The sequence below is a fragment of the Zophobas morio genome, unplaced genomic scaffold (genome assembly GCF_036711695.1).
Source record: "Zophobas morio isolate AGI-343-1 ecotype UQ-CSIRO unplaced genomic scaffold, CSIRO_AGI_Zmor_V1 ptg000014l, whole genome shotgun sequence".
Classification (NCBI taxonomy): domain Eukaryota; kingdom Metazoa; phylum Arthropoda; class Insecta; order Coleoptera; family Tenebrionidae; genus Zophobas; species Zophobas morio.
The window spans coordinates 13,804,826-13,832,227 of NW_026972119.1; the positions used below are offsets into that span (position 1 = coordinate 13,804,826).

General features: G+C 32.7%; 2 protein-coding genes across 5 annotated transcripts in view; one reads left to right on the plus strand and one right to left on the minus strand.

The window, feature by feature from the left end:
- Positions 1 to 27,402, plus strand: part of LOC135128560 (protein draper-like) — a 45,565-nt gene that overhangs the window by 10,193 nt on the left and 7,970 nt on the right. For all 4 annotated transcript variants that reach the window (XM_064055443.1, XM_064055441.1, XM_064055444.1 and 1 more), the window contains exons 2-3: positions 22,874 to 23,055; positions 23,109 to 23,401. In XM_064055443.1, the coding sequence (XP_063911513.1) occupies positions 22,970 to 23,055; positions 23,109 to 23,401 (379 nt within the window). In that variant the 5' untranslated portion in view covers positions 22,874 to 22,969. The remainder of the gene's footprint in view (positions 1 to 22,873; positions 23,056 to 23,108; positions 23,402 to 27,402) is intronic.
- On the minus strand, positions 3,202 to 7,625 carry LOC135128559 (uncharacterized). The gene is made up of 4 exons (XM_064055440.1): positions 7,536 to 7,625; positions 4,759 to 7,472; positions 3,551 to 4,711; positions 3,202 to 3,501 (listed from the first exon to the last, which is right to left on the minus strand). Exons 1-4 carry the CDS (start codon positions 7,564 to 7,566, stop codon positions 3,220 to 3,222), a joined length of 4,188 nt encoding a protein of 1,395 aa, XP_063911510.1. The 5' UTR covers positions 7,567 to 7,625; the 3' UTR covers positions 3,202 to 3,219.

Genomic DNA, 27,402 nt, shown 5'->3' on the forward strand with positions numbered 1-27,402 from the left:
TGAAATCGTAATAACCCTATGGATTTTTTCGGGAAAATGTTTTGGAAACACTGTGTTCTATTTTGTATGAATTTTTAAATGTTTTTAGTGACAATTTTTGTGGTTGTTTTCGATACACTGTATGATATTAATAGTGAGAAAAAAAAAGAAAAATTAAAATAATCGAAAAATCGAAAAATCGAGAAATCTAATAATCGGAAAATCGAAACCTTAAAAAATCGTAAAACCGAAACATTGAAAAATCGAAATATCGAAGAACTGAAAATCGAAAAATGAAACATTAGAAAATCGAAAAAATGTAAAATTCAAAAATCTAAAATTTAAAAACCGAATAACGAAAAATCGAGAAATCGAAACTCCCAAATTTAAAAAATTGGATAACTGAAAAATCGAAACATCGAAAAATTGGAAAATCGAGAAATCGAAAAATCAAAAGATCAAGAAATCGTGGAGTCGAAAAGTCGAACAATTGAGAAACCGAAACAGGCCAAAATCGAAACATCAAAAAGTTAAAAATTAAACAATTTATAAATTGAGAAATTGACAATCAAAATATCGAAAAATCCAAATCTCGATAAATCGAGAAATCAAAAAACTTAAAAATTCGAAAAATTGAAGAATTGAGAGATTGAAAGATCAAAAGAACGAGAAATCGAAAAGTGATGAAGTCGAAAAATCGAAAAATAGAGAAATCAACAAACAAAAAGTTAAAAGTTGAAAAATTGGAAAAATCAATAAACGAAAAAACGAAAAAATGGAAAACTGGAAAAACTGAGAAACCGAAATAGGCCAAAATAAAAAATTGAAAAACTGAGAAATCGAAAGCCTGAACAATCAAATCTCGATAAATGGGGAATGAAAAATTAACAAATCGAAAAATTGAAAAACAGAACATTTAAAACCAGGAGGTCGAAAAATCGAAAGATTAAGAAACATTGAAAAATTAAAATATCAAAAGATTGGAAAATCTAAAATTTAAAAATCCGAAAATTGAAAAATCGGAAAGTAAAATGGTAGACCCATCGAAAAATTCAGAAGTCAAAAATAGAAAAGCCGAAGAATTGAAATATTGAAAAATGCTAAAACTGAAATATCTAAAAACTGAAAAATCGAAAAATCAAAAAAGTTAAGTCGAAAAATAGAAACCTTAAAAAATCGAAAAATTGAAAAATCAAAAAATTAAAGAATTGAAGAACAGGAAAATCGAAACACTCGAAGGTCAAGAAATGGGAAAATCAAAACATCGATTAATTGAAAAATCGAAAAATTGAGAGTTTATGAAAGTCTAATTTGAAAATAAAAAAATCGAAAATTTGACAAAACCACAATTGAAAAACAGAAAAACTAAAACCGGAAAGTCGAAAAATCAAAAGATTAAGAAATCGAAACATTTGAAAAATTCGAAAACTTGAAAAATTCAAATATCGAAGAACTGAATTGAAAAATCGAGGAATTGAAAAATCTAAAATTTAAAAAATTAAAAAATCTAAAATTGAACAATCGAAAAAGTAAAATAATGGACACATTGAAAAATTCAAAAATCCCAAAACTGAGATATCGAAAACTGAAATATCCAAAAACTGAGAATCTAAAAAAGTCGAAAAATTGAGCAATCGAAAAATCGAAACCTTAAAAAAACTAAAAAATGAAAAATCGAAATATTAAAGAATTGAAGAACAGGAATATCGAAACCCTCGAAAGTCAAGAAATGGGAAAATCGAAACATCGATTAATTAAATTTAAATCGAAAAATTTACAGTTTAAATGTCAAATTTGAAAAATTGAAAAATCGAAAATTTGAAAAAACGACAATTGAAAAATAGAAAATCTAAAACCCGGAGATGGATATGGAAGAGCTGAAATGAAAAATCAAGAAATCGAAAAATCAAAAATTTTAAATATTGCATAATTAAAATACCAAAAAATTGGGAAATCTAAAATTTAAAAATCGAAAAAGTAAAAAGTCGACATATCGAAAAATCCAGAAGTCAAAAATGGAAAAGTCGAAGAACACAAATATTGAAAAGTCCCAAAACTGAAATATCGAAAAACTGAAAAATGAAAGAAAAACTGACGAATCGAAAAACTGAAAAATGAAAGAAAAACTGACGAATCGAAAAACTGAAAAATGTCAAAACAGAATCGAAAAATTGAGAAAACGATAAATCAAAAAACTGAAGTCGAAATACCGAAAACCTTAAAAAAAATCGAAAAATTGAAAAATCAAAAATCTGCAAAATCGTAAGATCGAAAAATTGAATAATAAGAATAAGTAAACTGAAAAATCCCAAAACTGAAATGTCCAAAAACTGAGAAACTAAAAAATTGAAAAATTGAGAAATCGAAAAATCAAAAAAGTGAAGTTGAAAAAAAAGAAACCTGAAAAAAAGAAAAATTAAAAAACCAAAAAACCTGAAAAATCCATTAATTGAAAAATCGACAAATAAAGGGTTTATAAAAGTCAAAAATTGAAAAATCGTAAAATTGAAGAGAAAAACTGAAAACCGAGAAATTGAAAAATTGAGAAATTGTAAAATCCAAAAATGGAATAATAAATAGGAGTAAACAGAAAAGTCCCCAAACTAAAATTTCGAAAAACTGAGAATTCGAAAGTTGAAACAGCAAGAAATTATGGTCGAAACCGGTGTGTATCAGATCACACGGATCATGGCTTATAAATAAATCGTTTCCGAACGCTTATAGAGTCGACATTGGCCTGAGTGCGCTCTGGTCTGTAGATCAAACAAGTTCTCAGACGACGAACTGTAATTCGTGTGACCTGAATTAAAGTGAAGGAAACATTAAGCATTGTAATATTCTGGTAAATCTAGTGTCAATTTGTCGAAAGTAAAACGCGTCTTTAAAAATATTATGACATTTTTTCTATTGTAGTTAATTTTATTCCTAGTTAGAAACAAACACTGTTGCCAACATAAGTCGAGGAGTCCTCAACCGTCATTTAATTTAAACTATGACGCTTCTCTATGTTCTCTGATCAAACCAAGAAATTTTGGTCCTTGTCCACTTTATTGTAACTAAGCGTATATGGGATTATGGAAACCCACAGAGAAGAGGTAGAGCAGCCTAATACCCTCGCTGCTGGGTACAGACGTGCGGTAGTACCAGAAATTTCTTAGAAAACCTTAAACAAGGGAAACATCAAGATCTGATCTGATTCACTAATAATAAGTCATTAGAGAATTAATTAAAAAAAATATCTCATTTATTTGTCCCTACAGTATTTTGCTTTTGAGAACAAAGTCCACCGTCAAAGCTACGGTACCCAAAAAATTTTAAGCAATTGGTGTCATACTCAACACCAAACCCAATTTTGAAAAGAAAGTCGCTAGGTAGATTAAAATCTACATACGGACGATAAATGAACCATTTGTGTTGGAAATATTCTGTTATAGATTTCTGTTTGCCGTTTACAACAATCTGGAAGCTTTCACCATACGGATTAACTTCTAAGATAACGTCACCCGTGACTGCTTTCATTGCCTAAAAATTGGCTATTTACTTAGTGAAACATTAAAAATAACTAACTCACAAGTGTGTTATTTGATGTAGCTTTGGCATATATACTGATGACACCTCCGCGGTCTACATACAAAGTCCAGTTTCTCGGTACTTCTTTAGAAACTAATGTGTCGTTAAAATATTGACGATCAAAATAAACGGTACATAGAAGATGTGCTTCATCTCCAAAAAGGCGGAATAACTGTCGAGGGGACGTTACATTATCTGCTGATACACCGAACCAACTCCAATATCCTGCAGGAATTCCACTCAAATGATGTAAATTTTGAGAAGTACCGACGTGAACATCTATTTCATTGGCTTGCATAGGAAATTCTATCTCAACTTGTAAATCCTCGTTGCCGAGGTTGTCGTTGTTTTGCTCTTCAAACGTATAATAAGACTGGTAGTACCTGACTAAGCGATTCCACCAATTGGTAGCACTTTTCTTAAGTTCGTTGGACAAGTTTTTTGTTTTTACATGGTATTCGGAACGTCTGAGTGTGTCCGGACTTGCCGAACATTCCGCAGTATTAAAAGGTTTGAAAAAATAAGGAACGACATATTGACAAGACAAGTACTTGTGGTTACCATCAGTCTGTTCCAAGGATCGTTTTGCTATCACATCGACTTCAATATCACTATCATGAGGACAAACGTCCTTGTTAATTTGACCCATACTGATGCTAAAATGACCACTTATTTCTCTAGTAGTTTTCCTGAAACCGTCTACACATATTCGATAATCTTGTTGTTTTGGAATTACGCGAGTCAAATTGAGTTTGAATTTTTCAAAAGTGTAACCCAAATTGATTTCCACTGATAAATTAGCAACCCAGCTTTTCAAGATCTGATTATTACTTTCTATGTCGTATTTTAGTTGAAAATCCTCATGTTTCAGTCCCATGTAGAAAGATAAGTTGATGTTGCTTATGTCGTACTTCTGACTTGGTACCACCTGCAGAATAAAACCATGCGTTCCTGGGTCTGGCATTATCATGGTGTATTGTCTCCAGTTCATAAGAGAGAGTATTAAATGGTCAATCGGGGTGTGGATTTGCTTGGTGTAAGTTTGAGCAAACTGTGTCACTTGGTGTTTGAACGATCCATTAGAAACGTGTACGTCGCTATCAAAAAGACTCACGTATAATTTGTGGCCTGTGTTGAAGTCATCCACATCGATTAAATTGTACTAAAATGGAAGAATTAGAAGGAGTAGTGTACTGTGGTTGTACTTACGTCGTGTCTGAATCGTTTGCCATCACTAACAACGTGAAAGGGTTTGGAATGGGGACTTGACTGTTCCAAGATATCGTGTTGATTTTCGCTTTTAGCAAAGACCATTTGTTTCACATGGCTTCGCACCCCGCCTGTATTTTTTTCAAAAAACCCATTTTTCTCCCAAGATACACCAACACTGCCTACGCTATTCCAAAACCACTTGAAACTGAAAGGCCAAGCTTCATCATAACAGTGATATCTGCCAACACCTTGCCAAATGTCTCCCAATGGATTGTAAAAACTGAGACCGTGGTGAAAGTGAATCCAGTTTACATATCGATATCCGAATTCGTAGTTTAACCGTTTTGTAATTCTGATTATATTATTTTGAGTAACCTGTGGCTGTAGAAACTCCCACATTGCAGGAAACCCGATATCTGTAGGTATCAGCACTCTTTGATGTTGTTGATAATGTATATCTAAAAATGTCTTCCTTACATCATCGTCTTGGAACAACCATTGTTGAGTCCTTTGGATATCAAGTGAAGTGTTTTCGTCAACATACAAAGTATTGACAACTTTGTCGCGTTTTAGGAAAACACCTTCAATGTGAGGAGAGTCACCTTTAATTATTACCCTTTCTACGTAAGGTTTATACAAGGAAAATATAGAGGTGGCATCTCCGGGACGTCCGTCGTGTATTTTCACAAAAAACATACGGTCCCTTTGGTATTTATCATGCTCGTGGGACAACAAAAACACTGCATGAAGATGTGACCGATTCGTATTAATAACATGATATTGTATTTCTGATCCAAAACCAAACTTTGAGTCTGTATACCCGTAATGCTTTACTGACGAGAGTCCGCCTCGAGGTGGTGGGCTAAACTTCAACATCTGCGCAATCTTGAGACGCAGTTCTTCATTGCAAGGGTTCGTGGACTTCAAAACCGACTGTAGATACGAATAGCAGTAACTGTAGACTTCCTTTTCCGTTTCGGTAATTAAATACGTGAAGAGATTGTTCAGTCTAAAGTGGCTAGGCTGCGAATGCATGATGTAATAGAACGCAATCAACCTTATTTCTACTAGTTCATTGCGATTTGAGAAAATGGGCCAAAATGTTTCGAATACAGAACCAGAATCCAGCAGAGAGGCACTTGCTGCCCATAGGCTTAATAACCGTAAATGCTGGTCGGACCAATACTCACCATTCAAAGCTGGAATGAGGTACTTGAGAGTGATGGGGAGTCGTATGTTGAATAAGGCAAAGGTGTAGACCATTTGGACTTTATACTCGTTGGACCCTTGCAACCTGGCGACGTACTCATCGACATATTTTTGGTAGGGACTTTGTAAATCGTCTTCTGATTCTCCCAGTGCATGTTCTTTCGCGAAGAGATACGATCTGTAGATGAGAGTACTAAAGCTGAGAATCGCAACTTTGCGTACTTCCCAGCTGTAACTGTCGTTCAGATGAATGAGGTCTTCCAGATCACCGAGCAGTTTCGTGGATGGACTGAAATAGTCTGGAAGTTTCTGTAAAAGTTCTACCGCAATTTCGTCGTTCACTTCGTTTTTAATAATCAAGTCCTTGATGTATAGAGCAGAAACGGGGGTGCTAATAAGTGGTAGAACTTGAATAAAAATGTCCAGAGTGTCTTGCTGTAAACTTTTGTGGAGTTCGTGTAATTTTTGTGCATCTAATCTCGTCAGCAATCTTTGAACCCTGTTAATAAGTTGTTCGTGTTTTGTGTCGGGTCCTTGAATTTTAATATGGTTCTGTTGTAAATACGCAGAGATGTCGGCTAGCAGTTGGCGAATTTGTGGCAAAATTATTTCGTAATCGGGGGTGTGACGCCCATTGCTTTCATCTAGTAGCCCGCTGTTTAACAAAACGTGTGGGTGGTAGGTCAAATCTAGTTCAGATAGTGGAGGGTCTAGGTGGTACTCTTCATTTTTTGGCCCGTCCTTTACTAACTCAAACTTTTGGTCAACAAAAATGATCTGAGCGTCAGATTTTGCTTGGTACGGGTGGTACACGATAGTTCCCACTGCTCTAATGTGTGTAACAACTCTGTTTTCGTTATTTGTAACAACTGTGTATATTCTTTTACTGTTTTGCATCACAGGGTGTTCTGGTTTTACTTCACAGTGAGAATGTCTTGCATCAGCGGAGATATCTCTGAACACACGAGTGTTTGCCATATCGTACAACTTGTGTACTTCTAGTTGCCCATTTTCGCTTGGGTAGATGCTGTGCTCGACTATAATATTTCCATGTAGCGAATTTTCCCGACCGATAAAAGTTTCAGGGTGCTGGTAAGTTCTACTCACTATAGAACTGTTCATCTGGAAAATAGAAGCAATAGCTCTTTTTACATTTCGAGAAAACTCTTTTTCATCTTTTTGGGTCAATATTTTGGCAACCAATCCGTCGTTGTAGACGATTTGGAAAACATTTTCGATTTCATTCGCTTCTTCGGGTAGAGGAAGGTCGTGAGCTTGGTGTTCTTGGACGTGGTCTAAGGGTCCGTTGTAGAGTTTATAATTTAAATTTGATATTTTCGCATAAGTGGTGTCACTGGTGGATTTAAAGTGTATTTTTCCGGTTAAGGTCGACATAGAAGCGTGTGGTACCGGAAGGTAGGTACCGGCTCTAACCACTGCATTCCATTTATAAACTGCTTCATTTTGATGATTGAAGGCAAAGATAATGTGAAGAGTGTAACCTTTAACATGTAAGTAAACCTGATTGTCCAGATTTGCAAGTTTGATATAGACTAAAAACTTACCAATTAAGGTTACCAGTGTCAACCATCGCATATTTAAACACTCAAACAAATACCAATTGTAGTGTTAAGCTTTCAATAAATACTTTTAAATGTGTTGAGGGGGGATATGATATATATGATGTGATGACCTTTCTAGAGGAGTTATCATACCTAAATAACATATACAGTTCTGTTTAATAAAATTGCATCCATATGTACTTTAAATTACGAAATCGAAGATATCTTCACGTCGATTAATTGTAGTATCTTGTTGATATAATATTCCAAGGACTTCTATATGTTTTGCCAAAAAATAAAAATTCGTTAAGTTGTATATGACAACTTTTGGTGCCAATGTTTTGTAAAACAGGCTGCTCATTTTGTTTCCAAGAAATATTAATTGTCGCGGATTGACAACTCTTCTAAATATATAACCAGAGATTAAATTCAAATCAGCATTGAAAAGTAGCTAGCATTGTGGTTTCATATTTAAATATAAAGGAAAACATACCACCTGTTGAACATATCGTGCCGAAAAACATATACAAGTGACACACCTAAGGAACCGTTGTTTACAACTAGATGTCATTGAAAAAAAAAATTTACGTCGATAAGAGATATTAAGGTTTACAGATGATTCAACTGACGTCAAAGCGAATTGAATATCCAAGAGAGTAAAGAAAAAACACGAAAAACATCCATGAATGTGATTTGCCACCTACATAAATTTTTAAACTCTCAAAAGATCGGAAAAGTTTCAAGGAGTCTATACATAGCTATTTACTCCATGTTTTAAGGGCATAATTAAGAGATTATGGCACCAGGGAATGTTTAAAGCCCGACGTAGGAGGACTTTTAATTTCCCGAGGGCCATAATCGACAATTATGCCCGTGGTTCATACAATTACGTTTTATTCTATTTTAGTTTCTAAAATATTTTTAACGAAATATTGAGTATTTCTGGCATGATTGATTGTGTGAATTGTGCTGATGCGAATACAAGTCGCCAAGGGAATGATTTAATGAAATGTGATTTTCCTCAACTTTCACAAAAATGTTGAATATCGGATCTTATTTAAATAGCTAATTAATTTAAATGATTAATCGATCGTTGCTTAACGATTTTTGATTGATCTGTGCCATAAACGCCAATTAATGCCCGCATTTGGGTGATTATGGACAATATTATGATTCTAAAATAGAATAAACGTGTTTTATTGTTGACCTTGTTATAAATTTTTACTTCGTAGAAGTACCGTTTTTCAGTTGCCAAAATATTTGACTGGTTATATTTGAGACTAATACGAGATTGGTGATCCATGGAAAAAGAGCTTTCCATATTGTAATTAATAAGGAAACTTAAGCTATTTTTAGCTTTTCTATGACTGGGCATAAAATTTTGTTGATTTTATTACACTATAATTTTATAACTTGTTCATATTCTCGCTGTAATTTCAACTTTTTAATTACCGTTTAAAATACGAGTTCCTGTAAAAACACATTTTTATTGCACTGTGATTGTTTTTACACATTTTTATTACAATCCTGCGTACGTTATTTTAATAACTTCAAAGAACCAAGTGCAAATTGAGCAACAAAATTCCAACAATTTCGATGAAATTTACTGTATTATCGTGGGAGTAATTTTAATATGGCGTTTCCAATGAAATTCACCATACAACACTAAATTGAAGCTAATTTTATGTTACACACAAGTTTTTCGTATGCATAAAACGTTAATTGTTTCTACCTCTGATTCTAAAAATGCTTTTATGAGCTGGTATATTTTTAATACTATAATCACAGCGTAGTGATTAAAAATGTTAACATCGATTATGCATGTTGCATACGAAAAAATTACAATAGATCGATAACATTCTTGTACACGTGTTATGCATGCATTATTTCGGATACACATAAAATGAGTTTCTCACTTAATTCAATAAAAATATCGATAATAATCAGAGTTAATATTTATTTCGGGTGATATCAATTTAAAGTATAAGCAAACTTATCCTTGGAACGAATAAAATCAAGTCTTAATGGAATTTTATTAAAACTAGCTGTGTATTTTAGGAAATAATAAATAAGAAAACTCGTCGAAGTTATTTCGAGCCTTCTAATGACACTCAGTTCACCCCATAATCTTTCAGTTATTGCCAGCTTTTTAAAACTGTTGCTACGTGTGTTTAGCAATCTCACATTCATGTGAGAAAAGTGCACTTTATGGCGTAAAAACCGATATCGACTTCATTAAACCACTTTCTATTCGTAGATTACATGCGGGCACTAGCTTTTATAGTTGCATTACGTTCGTATTAAGTAATTCGTTAAATTATAAACTAAGAAAAAATGAGTTTCTCCGCTAATTACTGCTCCATTGTTAAATAGTCACCAAGTAATGATGAGTTATATCAACTTCCCTGAATTTACGGTTTGTTGACAGCATGTTATCGACCACAATGATGGTTGCAATAATGTAAATGCCGAAAATGTCGACTGTTGTGTTCATACGATAATTAGTTAACGTCAGATCCTGTCCATTTATTATCAATTATGATTCCAGCGATTCTCATTGTATGTATAACAGCAAACCTATAAAAACGTATTTTCCACGTTTCATTAATTATAGCTTATTTATTTTTCTTAATTGTGAATTGTTCAAGGTGCATTTTACGTCATTTCAACAAAAGCATCACTGCTCTTTTTTAATTAATTCCATACTGAAAATCTTGTTGTGTTTTTGGAGGTCAAAAACTTCCTTAGATTTGTGGTACGTGTAAGATGAGGCGCAATTATTTTCTGCATACTGTAGATAAGAGTTAATTAACAGTTTAATCAACGAATTGTTAATTGAATTTATTGTTATACATGAGGTCGCTTTAAGAATTTTTCTTGAAAAACTTGGTTTGGTATAAACCGCTCAAAAAAGCATGATATTCCAGTTAAAATTTGCTGAATTACGATGATATTGTAATTTTACTATTAAAGAACAAGTCAGTAGCAATTCACAGAAGATTACTGAAGATTGGCGTTTTTGTTTATAATTAACTTTTTTGTAATTTTTGGACTAAAAAGTTACAACGGGCGAATTCACTCAAGAACTACCACATAATTGGAATGAATCGAACGGAAAATGAATTGGTAATTTGTTACATTTTTGGTGTTTCAGTGCTTTACTTTGGATATAACAACTTTCGACCATGTAGATCGATCGCACTTCTGAGTAATACAGATAATAGGCATTGTTGCTAGAACAATTGAAAAAAACTCGTATGGCATTGGTAGAAAATATTTCGCAACGTATTCGTATCAAATACATATGTTCGCTCGGAAACATTGTGTTAATGTTAAAGATTCTTAAAATATACTCCAACGAAACAACATGAAGTGGCAAGAACAGAAACTCAAAACAAACACATATCGAATTGTAAATAGGTAATCGGGCTCCAATTTCATTTGTAAACCAAATAATATTCGACACATCATGCGATGTATGTTTATAAAGTTAGTTATCTGATGACATTGTTTTGCATTTCGAATTATTATGTATTGTCTTTGTCAACATCAAAAAACCAGGCGTATCTATTGTTCATGCAAAATTGTATACTGAAAGCGAGAGTTGCTCGTGATTCTATTTATACGTTGGCTTTAAAGTGGTTGAAGTGTCACAATGGGGTTTTGCACGATATATTTACAACGGAACGCTGTGTCCAAAATACGTTTCTGATTTATAATCGTCGGAAAATTTTTTAGTGTGTGTTTGAAATGTAGTTTTTGTCAAATATAATTACGCGAGTCGGAAGGCGAAAATTTGCACGGTCACTCCAACATCTACCGAAGTAACAAAAATAAAACACCTGACCTTTACAAATTCAAGTTGATACCCTTTCGAAAATATCGCGTTAATCTGAAATAAATACAATATTTACCAGTGTTTGCTTGTCAACGATAAAGTTCTGACGTCATCTACGTCAATTTAATTAGGACTGTTCATGTACATATTTAAAATTAAAATGAATACGAAGCACTGAATTCTAGATCACCTTTCATAGTTGATAAGATTGATTAAAATGCAAAGTGTAAACCAATATTTGAATAGAATTTGAAAAAATAGGTCCCCGTTTCCGTCTATCGGTCTGTCGATCTTTATTAGACTCTAAAACTACCAGAATGACGTAAATACTATTTAAATTTTATAAAATACTATAGTTGTGGTTTACGAATCCGCCCTGAATTTTTATCACAATTACTTTACAAATAGATAAATGGTTTATCCACGAAACAATAAGGACGCCGTAGCTCAGTGGACTGAGTTACGGTCGAACTTGAGCCCCACCAGTGTGACTTTGAATCACATCCTCGTCAACATTTTTTTTTCTTACATTGAGACTGGTATTATCTACATTTTCTAAATTTATAGGGTCTTAGTGAAGTAATATAAAATTTCATGTATATATTATGTAATTTTTTGCAGTTCCGGTTCATCCATTTGGATCCATTCGTTAATAGTAATGTACGAAGGAGTATATTTTTTAGTCAAATATAATTATTTCATTTTAACTTTGTAATGAAAAGATGAAAATTCTTTTCGATTTTATAAAAATTCCAGTTGAAGTCGCTTAAGGTCAGTCGCTACATTTGGCGCATGGAATTTCCAATACATATTCAGAACGGAATGTTTCCATTATTCTTGTATGTTTTAAACATAGGAAAATATGGATTTTGCAATTAAGCTCCGCCCCTTGGCTCACGACGAATACAAAAAATCATGGCAGTTTTACAATTTTTTAGCTGTGAAGATGAGTTTGGTGACGTACATGAAAGTACTTGGGCAAATCATTCAAAATTTATTCAAGTCGATTGGCTCAATTAACACTAAATGGGACAAAGACGATCTTAGGTTAAGCAAATATTGAATTAAAATAGACATTGCGAATAAAATACTAAGTTATGTTATTAATGGTTTAAGTACCAAGTACATATACCATTTCAGTTGGTTATTTCTTTCATGGTCATTTATCTTCTGAGACATATCATGAAATTACCATAAAACTTTGGAACTTCTAACATCTTGTGGCTTTATCGTATTAAAAATTGTAACGAACGATTTCTCAGCAAATGTGAAACTTTCAAAATTCTTTGTAAGGGTTCTCTCCAAAATTCTATTTCTCACCCCTTTCTGTCACGATTACCTTTATTTTAAGTTTCGATTTTTGTCATGCGCTCAAAAATACTAGAAATGTGTTTGGATCGTGATACGAATTCCAGTGGTCGAGTAATATCTTCAGATCTTAAAAAAAAATTGGTCGAAAGTTGTTTCGACAGAACTTCTCTCGCTCCTGAAATACAATGATCATCTTTTTGAGTCCCCCTGTATATGCAAATCCACAAAATATGAATGGAGTGATAAATTACAAATTCTCATCATATTTTGTACATTTTAGATAGGATTTATTCGGCAAACTTTTTTTTCTAGGGGATAAGCAAATATATTTTGACCAAAGATTTATGATGCTCTTTATAGCAGGGTTGGGCTGATTTAAATCTTGATTTAAATCAAGTGATTTTTTGTAAATCATTGATTTAAATCATTCTTGATTTTTTTAAATTTTCTTTTTGAATTACGAAATACGCAGAAAATGAAAATTACAACAACTAAATAAAATATGAAGCTTTTAAAAACTGAATAAAAATAATTGAAAGTTCAAACTTAAGTCACATAACTTTTGATTTTTTTGTTACTACTTTTGAAGTTTGAATTATTGTGGGTAACCGAAAAATTAAAAAAATCCAAGAAAAATAAAAAAATCGAAAACAATTTAAAAAAAAAAACAAATTATCCAACAAAATAAAAAAAATAAAAAAAAATCGTGATTTAAAAAAATTGATTTTTGTTTTTTTTTTAAATCTGATTTTTTCCCAACCCTGCTTTATAGCCTTAAAACATCTGCAACATTTCAAAGCATTCGGCTTAGTAGATTCAAAATGAAATCAAAATGTTGTTTTATGATTTTGATTTTTTTCCAAAAATTTGAACACTTCGGGTAAAAACTCAATACGGAATCATAAACTACATATGTAGCACTATGTTATTTTATACAAATTGAAACCCATGTACTGTGTATAATTTTGAAGTGACGTCATCACTTTATTGGTGGGGATGATTAGACAAAATTTGATTAGCGGTTTACCATCTATATGATATTCTTAATATAAATACAAAATTTGACAATAATCGGCCCAGTAATAAATAAATCCGAGAATCTACAAGTATTTGTTCCATATTTTTTGATTCGAACTGAAGGTATTTTGAATTATATGTTGAGTTACAATATACAGAATTTATATTTTGTTCGTAAACTGTCAAATTTAAAAGTTTTTTTAATTTTCGTTATATATTTAGACTTGTTCTTTGCAACTTCTCCGATCTAAAATATTTTCAGTTTTTTCCAAAATGTGCCCAAATTTTCAAAAATTTTGTCGGTAAAGTCTTTATTAAAATATTTAGAATTTATATTTTTTCTGAAATTAATACTACTAACATTTTAAAATTAGTGAATTACTTATTTTTGCAAGTGATTGTCAAAATTTAGCCTTTTTGTGATTTTGGAATCTGCTTACATAACGCAAGGGCATTTTGATAAAAACAGTTTGTCATCTTCTTTTTAAAATTTTGGTGAAATTTTTCATGATGTATTTTTAAAAATCAATATCTCTATTTATGGAAATTTCGGAACGCAGTCTTCACCACTGTTTTCGGCTTACAAAATATTGCCACTCTTTTTGTCGGTAATAAGATACATTAAAAGGCGGCTGCTTCGACATAGTTTGTTTGTATCTTAAGTATTTCCAAAAAAAGGATAATATTTTTCGAACGATTTATTTTTGTAACTTGAAAACCGTAGCGGAAACCGCGTTCCGAAATTTACATAGATAATCGAGATATTAATTTTTAAGGTACGTGATGAAAAATGTCACGAAAATTAAAAAAAAGATACGATAGATTATAAAAAAAAGTTCTTGCACTATATAGAGAAAGTTGGGGGGCAGGTTATATATTTAAAATTTTATAACAATAAGTCTGTTAATAATGAAGATATTACAACCTGAATTTGTATTGGCAACACTTTAAAAGCTAAACGTAGGGGCTCCTCTTAGTTCCAACATTTTTAATAAGATCTTTTTAGGATTTCTGTCTTAACAAACACTTTAAATAGTTTAAAGTGTACAAAAAATATATTTTTACTCCCCGAGCGTCGGTCGACTACTTTTACGTTTTCTCGATCTTTCATGATCTCTAGAATACGAAGAAAGAGGTCTCCCGTTTCCGTCTGTCTGTCCGTCTGTCGGTTTGTCTGTTGCCCCGATTTTTATTAGACAGATAATCTACGAAAGTACATGTAGATGGTAAAATGCTAACCAAAACGTGTTTAATCATCCTCACTAATAATGTGAAGACGTCACTTCAAAATTGTACATAGTAAATGGGTTTCACATGTAGTTTGTTACTCCGTGTTGAGTTTTTACCCGTAACGTCCAAATTTTTGGAAAAAAATCAAAATTATAAAACAACATTTTGCAATTTAATTTTGAATCTGCCAAACTTAATGCTTTGAAATATTGCAGATGTTTTAAAGTTATGGTAAGCATAATCAATTTTAATCAAACTATATTTGTTTATTCCCTCGAAAAAATTGATGACGTCAGCTCAAAATTTTGCCGAATAAATCCTAATTTAAATGTGTTTTTAGTTGTGATTTGTCATTCCATTAATATTTTTTGGATTTGCTTGTAGAGGGTGACTCAAGTTATCATAAGCACGGTAAATTTTTGATAAAAATGTATTTGCTCATCCCCTTAAAAAATTGATAATGTCACCTCAAAATGTGGAATAAATCCTATCTAAAATGTGCAAAATATGGTCAATTTAGGTATACTTGTATAATTATGTATACCATTTCATTCATATTTTTTGGATTTGCTTATACAGGGTGAGTCAAAAAAATTAATGAATTAGTCAATTTATTTTATTGAATAAATCAAGAATTGCAAAAATTGGATACTTTGAAGTCTTGCAGAGGTTTTAAAGTTATTGCAAGCATGGTAAATCGTTAATCAAAATATATGTGTTTATGCCCCCCAAAAAATTGATGATTTGCTTAAAAAGGTTGCTCAAAAAAATTAAAGAATTAGTCAGTTTATTTTATTGAGTAAATCAAGAATGGCTATCTTTTTCCCCAAAAAATTTTGGGAATACATTACTATTATTTTTAGTATTACGTTGCACCAATCCAAGTTGATGTAGTTGTTCTTGGAAAAATGTTGACGACGTTATCACAAAATTGTGTAAAGAAGGAACTCAACTCGAAAATACTGGAAATGTTTCATTGTACTTTAGGTGCGAGGGAAACAACTTTCGATCAATTTTTTCATCAATAAATGCTGCTGAACAGCGCTAATTTGGCATTTAAAACAATAGATAATTATTATGAACGATAAAATTGCTAAAACATTTTTACTTCTGAGGTGAAAGTGTTCAGGCATTTTCTATACACAACATGGAAAAAACAACAGATAGAAGATACAGTATTTCTAAAGATATTTGGAAACAGAGTTAATCACATTATAAGGCTCATTAGTCCCTGGTCAGCCTTCAACTGCCTGTTTTCGAGCTTAATTAATCCCCATAAAAGTGCCCCTAATGAAGTGCAGAATTCTGACCTGCGGTGCGGGGCTTTGAAACATGTATGGTAGGAGCATTATATCCCGCTGAAAGTGCAATAAAAGTATTTAGCTCTAGTTCCAAATATCTTTAGAAACACTTTACTTGCTGCGAAGAGTTCGAAATAAAATTGTAGCCAAAGGAAATGGTCGCTTAAATGCATTAAAATTATTAAAATTGCAAACATTGTTTCTTATATAATTGTGAACCATTTACCATAAATATACCCATAGTAATTTGTCCAATTATTAAAATGAAATGCACACCTTGAAACATCATAGCGTACGTGCACAAATAAATTACTTTTTTCCGTCCATTGTAGTACGAGGAAGACCTTCTCAGAATTTTGGTTTTGTCATTGATAATAATAATTTCTCGAGTGTTCTGTCGTTTAAAATCGTTTGGAATTCTTGCTACCTGAAGTGGTTAATTGATGTTTGTCACACGTAATTGTAACTCTCAGGTCAGTGTAACAAATTCACTTAGTCGAACAGTCACAGAAGAAAGTCCACAAGTCAAGGTAAACGGTAGTTTTAGTATCAGCTATTATCATCACCGCCAGGAATTATGTAGAAATTGCCTTTGTTTGTTTTATGGCAAATGTGCGCAGTCTGCAAACTACATTAACATTAAATTATCTGTTGAGTCAACTAGTTTCAGGTTACTATTATGATTCATGTTGTGCGTCCATCAAGATAAAGTAAAGACGTACAAATGGTATGTAATACTCTGCAGTGTATGTTTAATATACAGCAGAGCTTCCTGTCAAGCTTAACAATAAGACTCATCACGAACATCTCCTCTGTTGCAGTCTCTTCAGCTGAAATTACAGCCTCCCATTATAAATATAAACATGATGAATATCAAATTTGATGATCCGTGTTTATCCAAACGTGTTTGTTCATTTAATTATTATTATTATCCTTGAATATCAGTGACTCAATTACAGAATTCTTCACTGCAACGAACGACCTTATTGAAACGCCACGTTGACGCAAGTGATAATAATTGATAATGTTTGAAAAATCCAGCTCTCACGATACACCTCAATTAAAATTAGCAACTAGGAGTGATATTTAATTAACAGTTTTCATTGTTAGTTTTGACTTTGCGCACTGCGGTGAAGTGTCGACGTACTATCGTGGCGAGGAAACAATAATATTACAATTACGCAAATCCGGGAAATTTTTGTCGTAAATTGATTTCCTGGTATAGTTTAAACACCCATTTCGCACACTTCACGCAAGAGTGCCTGCTTAACTGTAAATTAACATAACTTGAGGCTATTTCGTCTTTGGTTTTTTTTCTTGTGGTTAATTTAATGTTTATGTACTCATATTTCGGGTTTATTTGTGTAACTGGATAATAACTGGCTTGCAAATAAACACATCGAGGATATTGCAAAGTGCCAGATCCGTATTTGGACAACTGGTTGTTTAAATTGTGTCTGTGTTGTGTAAATTTTTGTTATTTTGCTTGTAACCCACAGTTAATTTATTTCGGTCAATTCGTTATTTTATTGGAGAGAATTTGTTGTTGTCTTACTTCGTGAAAAGTTGGAATACGGAATTACCTATATTAACATAAACATTAATAAGAATGACTATTCAAAGTAGTTATTTGTGTCACTGGTACGCGAAATGATGTTTGAGAATCAGGTTTTCGACGAGGCGCATTCAAGTTTAAAAATTCGAAAACGATACACTTCTCAAATGAGTTATAGCGACATTTTAATGCTTAAATAATTTGCCCAAACCGATTACTCATTAACATTAATTTGTTCAATTGACGATTTTTTTGAATTATCAAAGATAAATCGTCAAAAATCGATGACTGTCGTTGATCGTCTTTTTTATTGATCTCTCGGTAACATTAAAAAACAAATTGTCAGTGTAGATGGTCAAACGCTAACTAAAATTTGTCTAATCATCCCCACCTGAATTTGATGACGTCAACATTTTGCGTACTAAAAAATACTATTTAAATTTTATAAAATAATATACTCCTGTACGTATGGTTTATGAATCCGCCTTGATTTTTTATCACAATTAGTATATAAAAATTATTTGTTTGCAATATTTTGGCATTTTTAACTCTACAAAAAATCTAAATTATTCTTCAATTGTAACCAGACAAACATTCTCGATTTTTACGCCCCGGGCGTGACCTACTATGTATTACCGCTGCTCCTCCCACTCGGACAAGCTCCACCTTAATAAATCGTTTCATTGGCCCCGAGAAGAGGGCCGGGGTTTACGAGTGTACCTCACCATGTTTACTCTAGATACCATTGTTTGTCAATATAAAATCCAATTTCCGTCTTCGAACCAATAAAATGAGTGATCACAACGAAATAGGGGCCACTTTTGACTTTCTCTCGAATCTCATTAGATTGTACCGCTCGTCAAATCAGAATTCAATTCTCATTTTACAGTAAGTAAACTATAAGTCAGTGAAATAAAGAAGAGAGATCGGTGGAGCTAAGTTTAGCTTTTTTACAGTCTTATTAGAAGGCAATAGCCCCGCCCACCCGCCCTCTCTTTAGTCCAACGACCACTCTTAATATCGTCAGTGAATAACAACATTATCTTACTAAAATCTTAGAAGAATCTCTTAAATCATTGGCTAGAAAATATTATGCTGATATTAAATAACCATACTAGACGTGAGAATCAGATTTAAAACGGATATTACCAATGCGCCTCCCACTCGCACAAGCTCCACCTACATAAATCATTTCATTGGTCCAGAGAAAAGGGGCGGCGTTTATAACTTTACCTAAATATGTTTATAACTTTACCTAAATGTGTCTACTTAATGATTTTCCATTATGTCAATGTAAACACTGGCGGCAAATTCGTCTCTCGAATAAAAAGTAAAATTTAGTAAAAAATAAAATTTTATATATGTTAAAAAAATGTAACCCTAGACTCTTTTATTTGTCATTTTAAAATCCAATTTCCGTCTTGGAGCCAATAAAATGAGTGATCACAACGGAATAGGGGTGGGTGGGCGGGGTCACTTTTGACTTTCTCTCAAATCTCATTAGATTGTACCGCTCGTCAAATCAGAATTCAATTCTCATTTTACAGTAAGTAAAGTAAGTCAGTGAAAAGAAGGGAAGTGGGTGGAGCTAAGTTTAGCTTTTTTTACATCGTCATATAAGAAGGCAATAGCCCCGCCCACCCGCCCTCTCTTTAGTCCAACGACCACTCTTAATATCGTCAGTGAATAACAACATTATCTTTTAAAATCTTAGAAGAATCTCTTAAATCGTTGGCGAGAAAATATAGTGCTGATATTAAATAACCACACTAGACGTGAGAATCAGATTTAAAAGGGATATTACCAAGCGCCTCCCACTCGCACAAGCTCCACCTACATAAATCATTTCATTGGTCTAGAGAAAAATGTGTCTACTTCATGATTTTTCATTATTTCAATGTAAACACTGGCGTCAAAGTTAGCTCTCGAATAAAAAGCAAAAATTAGTAAAAATAAAATTTTATGTATGTAAAAAAATGTAATCCTAGATTCTATTATTTGTCATAAAATTCAAGGGGTGGGTGAGTGGGGCCATTTTTGACTTTATTTTAAATTTCATTAGATTGTACCGCTTGTCGAATCAGAATTCAATTCTCATTTACAGTAAGTTTATTAAGTCAGTGAAATTCAAAAAACAGGTGGGTGGAGCTAGATTTAACTTTTTTTTATAAAGTTTTATAAGAAGGCAATAGCCCCACCCATCCACCCCCTGTTTATTTTAGCGACCACTCTTAATATTGTCAATTAATGGCAACATTATCTTATAAGTATTTCAGACAAATTTCTTAAATTGTTGGTGAAAAAAGTAGATAAATTGTAAACAAGATATGTATCTAGATCCTTTTAATCTGGTGTTAAATAAGCAGACGAGACGGTTTAAAAAGCAATATTATCGATGCTCCTCCCACTCGCACAAGCTCCACCTACATAAATCATTTCATTTGTCTAGAGAAAAGGGGCGGCGTTTATAACTTTACCTAAATGTGTCTACTTCATGACTTTTCATTATTTCAATGTAAACACTGGCGGCAAAGTCGTCTCTTGAATAAAAAGTAACATTTAGTAAAAAATAAAATTTTAAACAGACTTTCCGAGTGTAAGCCTGTAGTAGGATTCATTTGACGTTCCACAGTTCGTAGAAGAAGAAAAAGTAGGTACTCCGTTTCCGTCTGTCTGTCGTCTATTAGCGATTTTATTAAGCAACTAACTTCCGAAACTGCTAATTTTTAGGAAAAAATTCAAAATTTTATTTTACAATTTAACTTTGAAATTGCAAAAGCCGAACCTCTGAAATCTTCCAAACGTTTTAAGATTATAGAAAGCATGATAAATCGTTAATCAAAATAAAAAAATTTGACGTTTTCTTACAATTCTGTCGAATAAATCTCCTTTAAATTTTATAATGTAATATGCTCCTGCATGTGTGATTTATGAATCCGTGTTGAGTTTTTATACTTAGCATTCAGTTTTTTTGGAGAAAACAATAAAAACTGTTGACAATATTTTACAGTTTTACTTTAAATTGCAAAAACCAAATGCTGGGAAATCTTGCAAAAATTTTATATTTTTGAAAGTAAGGTAAATCGTTAATCAAAATTTATACGTCATTTTACAATTTTGCGGAGTAAATGTTCTTTAAACTTAGGGGTGTTTTCTTCATTGAGGAGACAAAATTATTCTAATTTCATTTTCTTTTAACCGCTGATGCTTGTAATCTGTACATGCTAATAGTCGAATTCTTTCGAAGTATAAACAGTTGACGTTACGCATCTACTAAGAAGTTGAGAAAATCTACATTTTCCCCGTTATTTATCTGCTTTAAATATATTTGATATCGTCCACAAATTTTATAGTTCTTTAAAGAAACGGGAAGTTCTGGTGAAATAACGTTCGACTAATTTTTTTAAACCGATCTACTTTTTATGGAAATTTTTCGAATCAGTTTGAAGGTCTGATTTTTACGCACATTTTAGAAACTCATTTGTTGAAAAATTTGAGTAGAATTATTTCGTGTTTCAGTAAATTTTCGACACATCAAAGGTCTGATGACGAAAGGAAAACCCAATATCCACCAGACAGGAAAATCGTATACCTAAATAAATATTTACTGGTGGAATGAACTGATAAATGAAATTAATCACTTTCTGTAAAAGACACTAAATTTTCATGAAATAAACTATATGTACATAGTATAATACAATACGTTTCGATAAAACTGAATATATTAATTGAGGTGATGACATCATTATTACTGGGAACGATTAGACAAATTTTGGATAGCATTTTGACACCTGTAGGATATTCCTAAAATACATACAAAATTTGACAACAATCGGTCTAGTAGTTTCGAAAATTATCTATCTGCCTAACAAAAATTCTGGACAGACGTCAGAAAGACAAACAGGCAGACGGAAATAGGAGACCTGTTTTTTCGTACTCCAGGGGTCATGAAATATCGAGACGAACAATTTGTCTTCGAAATGTCCATTAAAGTAATTTTGTAAAATGACAACTAAAGCAATACAACAAATTCTCCGGAAAGGAAGTTCCATGACGTTTCTGAAACAAATCTTTCAAGTTATCTAACTAAACTACTTCTATTAATGGTTTTTGTTGCTACCAGTAGTTTGTTGAAAGTTGAATTTCCACATAGAGATTTCGATACAAACAGATAAAAGCAGGTTTCAAAGGCAAGTAGGTCCGTTGCATTTAGTATTGATTTCACATGAAATAAAGCTTTATATTATATGTAATTATCTGATGCAATGTAACTTTATTCTATTGTATGAGTCAATAGTGTGAAACATACCTCAGCGTTTTGCTTTGTATCAAAGGTGTGTATGCCATCTTTGGATAATAGTCACGAAATGAGTCGCCTGACTTTAATAATGGTACTGTTCTAAAACGACGTGAAGGCCTTTTATTCTGATAAACAATGTAAGCTATACTCGGCCCACGTACCACGAATAGTTTGCCAGATTGTAGAAATTTTTCAAATATTGACCCAGATGGAGACGTCTGTCTATGTTTTTATACTTTTTGCCAATAATAAGGAATTCGTGCTTGGTTTACACACTTTGTAATATGTCTTGGCTTTCGTATACAAATTGAGGTATAAATTAAATTTTTGTTTTTTTTCCCGGAAGGTGATGTTGTTTTGATTGAAGAATCCAGTTTTCAAGAACGTACACACAAAGCGTGTTATTTTTGTATTGTTTGCGTTCCAAAGCGACGATTTATGTAAACTATATTTGATAAAAAAATTCACATTATTTTGCATCCATTATGCAATCATCTGGGTATGCGAAAACTTGGGTTTTCTTTGGTTTGAATAGAATGCTTGGGAGATTGTTGACAAATTGCATATAAACACATACCCGTACCGCTAGTACAACTCTCTACATTTATGTATAATCATCTGAGCTGAATACAAATGAATGAGATAACAATTAAAGAGTAACGGTCTCGTTAACTAATGCAACAGTAGCCACTTATTCATTAAAACAACGTTGATAGGCATCTATATCGTGACCTCCAACTCCATTTAAAAATTCGACTCTTTGTTGACAAGACTTATCTTTTGTTTCAGATGGACTCGTCTTCCTTATCATGTACAAACAGGATGGGAGTAGTTTTATAGATTTTCTACTAGGCTAAATGACTGTCATATACAAACTTGTTAAAAATGCTTCACTTTTTGTTACTGTTTCTGTGTACAACTAGTACGCTAGCCTTTCTAGAAGGTCCCAATGTGTGTACGACGCAAGAAACGTGAGTGGAATCACTAACCTGTCAAAATATCGCTAGTAACGATGACGTTCTAGGTACACGACGACTGTACGAGTTTCCGAACAGCAGCCCTATCAAGTGAGGGAATACGTGTGGTGTTTAAATTTTCCGCCAAGATGCTCAAAGTACAAAATTAAGTTCAAAACTGTTTATAAAACGCAGAATTTAAGTAAAGTTAGACCTGTAAGTGACTGCTGTAAAGGTTACGCGAGGAGTTCGGACGATCGGTGTGTGGCCGTGTGCTCCAAGGAATGCGTACATGGGACCTGCATAGCACCGGACCAATGTTTGTGCGAAACAGGATACGGGGGACCATACTGTGATATTTGTAAGTAGTTTTTGCTTTTCTAAGATTGTGGCTTTAATTGTTGCTAAAATGACTGGGTGCTTCGAATGTAATGCTTGTTCCACTAACATTAAATCTAACTGAGTGGCACTCAATATAAGATTTAAGCTGCCAAAATGAGGCAAAACGTGTCTTCCAATTTCATGCTTATGTTGGCGATAAATGTATTGTTTTGCATTTGTTGGCGAAAATACGACTCTTCTCGACAATGACTATAACGCATTTTGCCGTCAAAGACAGTTGGCATTGTAAATAATCTTACTGTCTTCACGGGAGTGGCTTTTACCATTTTTATTCTCTCTAGACTTGCATTGACTTTTCTCAAATCTTCATTCATTATTCCCACATCGTTTGCAATTAACACTGTCATCAATGTATCATTCATTAATTTTTTAAATCACCCTGTATACTATATAAGCAATTCCAAAAAGATGAATGCATTGATAGCCACAAGTGCATTTGACATTTATGTACGATTTAGCCAGCACAATTTAGTGATGACGTCACCAAGTTTTGGGAGGGGATACACGTGATTACCGATTTACCATGTTTACGGTAATTTTAAAACGTTGGCAAAATTTCAGAACAATCGGTTTTTGCAGTTTCTAATTTAAAATGTAAAATGTCATAGAATTTGGATTTTTTCGATAAATCAGCATGTCTAGAGTTTTTCGAAAAATGTTATTTTGCAAAATTGCATTTATTTAATAATAAGCCCTATAAGCAAGGTTGACCTGTTGTAAACCATTTTACTTTGTATCGAAAAAATACTGATTTAAATCATTCTTGTTTTTTAAAATCTTCTTTTAAAATTACGTAAATATTTACGTCGATTTTATTAGATAGATAATCCCGGAAACTATTGGACAAATTTTATATGTATGGTAGGAATATTATGGATGGATTGTCTCCACCTAAAAATTTTGCATAGTAAACGCTATTTAAATTTTATAAAATGACAATCCTAAAATTGTGGTTTATGGATCCGCCTCGATTTATTTAACATACAGGAGTTATCCTGAAAAATTAAAAGTCTCGAATTCAAATTTTATCATTTTTCGCAGAAACTATATTTGTTGGACTGTAAGGAAGAGTCTGTGTACTACCCGGGATCAGTTAAAAAAAAAAAAACAAGAAAAAACGTGTTTTGAAAAAAATAATTGATTTTTGTTTATTTTTTAAATCTGATTTTTCCAACTCGCGCACAAGTAGAAAAATATAGGAAACAGAAGTCATATTGAAACACACTGGGTAAGGATAGGATTTTAACGCATAATGGAAAATATAGGACTTTTTATTAGGATAAAAATCAAAGCAGATTCATAAACCACGAGTACAGAAATATATTGTTTTAAAAAAATTAGATAACCTTCACTACGCAAAATGATGAAGGGACTTTATCAAGTTGTTGGTGGGGATGACTAGACAAATTTTGGTTAGAGTTTTACCACTACATGTTATTCCTAACATACATATATAAATCTATACAGACGACAGACGTTTCGCACTCTAGGGTCATGAAACGTCGAAAAAACAAGAAAGTAGCCAATCATCCAATGGACTCTATTACAATACTTCCTTGGCTCACGCTCGGGCAGTAAAAAGTGGATTCATAAACCACAGGTATAGAAGACTTTGCAGACTTTGGAGTGTCCTTTAAATGGTGAAACGCTAACCAAAATTTGGGTAATCATCACCAAGAATATGATTACGTCCCCCCAAATTTTTTCAATTCAAGTAGGATTTAAATTTTATAAATTATCAAACTCTTCTACCTGTGGTTTATGAATCCGCCCTGAGGTTTTCCACAAAGCATCCAAATTTTATACTGCAGGTGTCTGAATTGACACATGTGACCTTGCTGAAATGTTGATTGAAACATTTTCAAATTAGAAACTCACTAGGAACACAGATAAACCCATGTGTTTTATCAATGCATTCATATTTTTGAAGCAATTGTTAAACTGTTTCCAGTGATGGATGGAAAAGTGGAGCAAATATAAACAAGGTAACAGAGTGTGTTTTAATAATAACAATAATAATAATACCATTAATGCAACCAACAGACATAATGCTTTCGAATCAAAAGCAGTAGCGAAGTATAGGTGAAAATATGATACATTAAAACGACAAAAATCATGAAGTTTCTTACAGTGCACGGTGTATAATGAGTTAGGTGTTACGACGAAGCGCACTCACCGTGCATCGACTTGACGCCGGTTTAGTCACGATGAGCGGTCGAGAGAGACAGACAGCGGCGGCCTGTAACCTCTCACTTAGATCTGTTTAGCAGCGTTTGGCAGGCTTTTTCCCTCTCTAGGTGTGACAGATTTTGCTAGGTTTTCTCTGCGATTTTTTACTTGTTTTTTGATTTATCAATAAAAATGGGTAGAAAATGTGTTGTGCCTAATTGTTCTAGCGTATACAATGGTAATCCCGAAAAAGTGTCGGTGTTTCGGGTAGGTACCTAAAGACAGATTACTGGAATGGCACTTTTATTGCAGTAGTGAACTGCTGCTTTTGAACAACACTTTGCACTAAAAAATACTGTTCGTCGCTATAGTAATAGTACGAGTAGGCATTTTATGTTGAATTTTATTTTTACTTAAGACAATTACTCCCTTTTTATCGGTTATGTGTTATGTTTTAACATTCAAGAAACAGAATTTATGTTTATTTTCAGAGGGTTTTTGAATGCGATATGTATTTTTTCTTTATTCCACATAAACTATATTTTTTGCAGAGATTTTTCGGCACAATTCGACAAGCAGGTTGTGCCAATGGACATCCCTTATCTATAACTCTTTGCACCTATACCGAATGTTATCGGTTTATAAATTATTAAAACCTCCGAAATTTGGTAATTGCACACAGATGCAGGAAAATAGTAATGCAAATCATTCCTTATCATTTAATAACTCCAAAAATATTTTTGAAACAAATACCAGACTGCGGGAAAAATCATGTTGAGAAAATAAAAAGGAAAATTGAATATATTTTAGATACAGATTCACCGATTAACGAAATAGACGAACAACTATTTGAAGATGTCACTACAACTAAAATTGTTGACAACATCATTTATTACTTAGCTGGATTTGTCGCAAAAAAAATTGTACAATACTTCAAAATGTAATATTTGCCGTGAACAGTTATATAACAAAGAAGATCCATGTTCTAGTACATCTGAATTTACTAGTACAAAATCCAGGGAGTGGTTAAACCATCCAGATTTGTTAATGTTTAATATGTTCCGATGGGTGGAAGGGATATTTATGAAATATATCCATTTTGTGGATGTATTCGATGCAACAATTGAAGAGCTATTCGCAACAAAAATTTTTATGACTATTTACTTTCCTTTTTCTTGTGAAGAGCATAGAATGGAAATATTTTCAAAGGCAAAATATTTTTACACAATTATGCAAATTACACAATTTTATAAACAGAAACAAGAGAAAACAACCAAGGCATGTACAGAAAAAAGGAAAGAGTCTCGATTACAGACTACGTAATAATGGTAACTTTTTATTTCTCAAACAGTAAAGCAGATAATGGTTAATGGATATTTTTTAGTTGTCTTGTGAAACGAACAGAAGTGAGTGATACTAATATAATATGTGAAGGCGAAAAGAACTATCTTTAACAACGAGTTTACATTCATCTTTTTAAATAAATTATTATTTTAAAAATGTTTAAAGTTTTTATTTTAATACAACGGATAATTAATTTTGATGATTTTTGGACCTAAATGGCTTTAATTCCGAGAAATACTTCTCCCGTCTCTTTCCCGTCCGTGCGATTAAATGATGGCCGCCCTCTTCTGTTTCTCTCACTCCAAATCTGTGACTAGTTGGGGACACGTTTCACGCGCTCGTCGGAACACCTAACTTATTATACACCGTGTTACAGTGTTACTGGTTTTATCTATATATATTTTTTATGTTTAGATATTACAAAATTTAAATTTTGTAATATACATT

Excerpts from the sequence above, each read along its gene's own strand:
- LOC135128559 (XM_064055440.1), bottom strand. The coding sequence starts at position 7,566 with ATGCGATGGTTGACACTGGTAACCTTAATTG. Across the intron at positions 7,473-7,535 it reads GACACTGGTAACCTTAATTG|GTTACACTCTTCACATTATC; the intron begins GTAAGTTTTTAG and ends TACATGTTAAAG. Across the intron at positions 3,502-3,550 it reads CTACATCAAATAACACACTT|GCAATGAAAGCAGTCACGGG; the intron begins GTGAGTTAGTTA and ends GCCAATTTTTAG.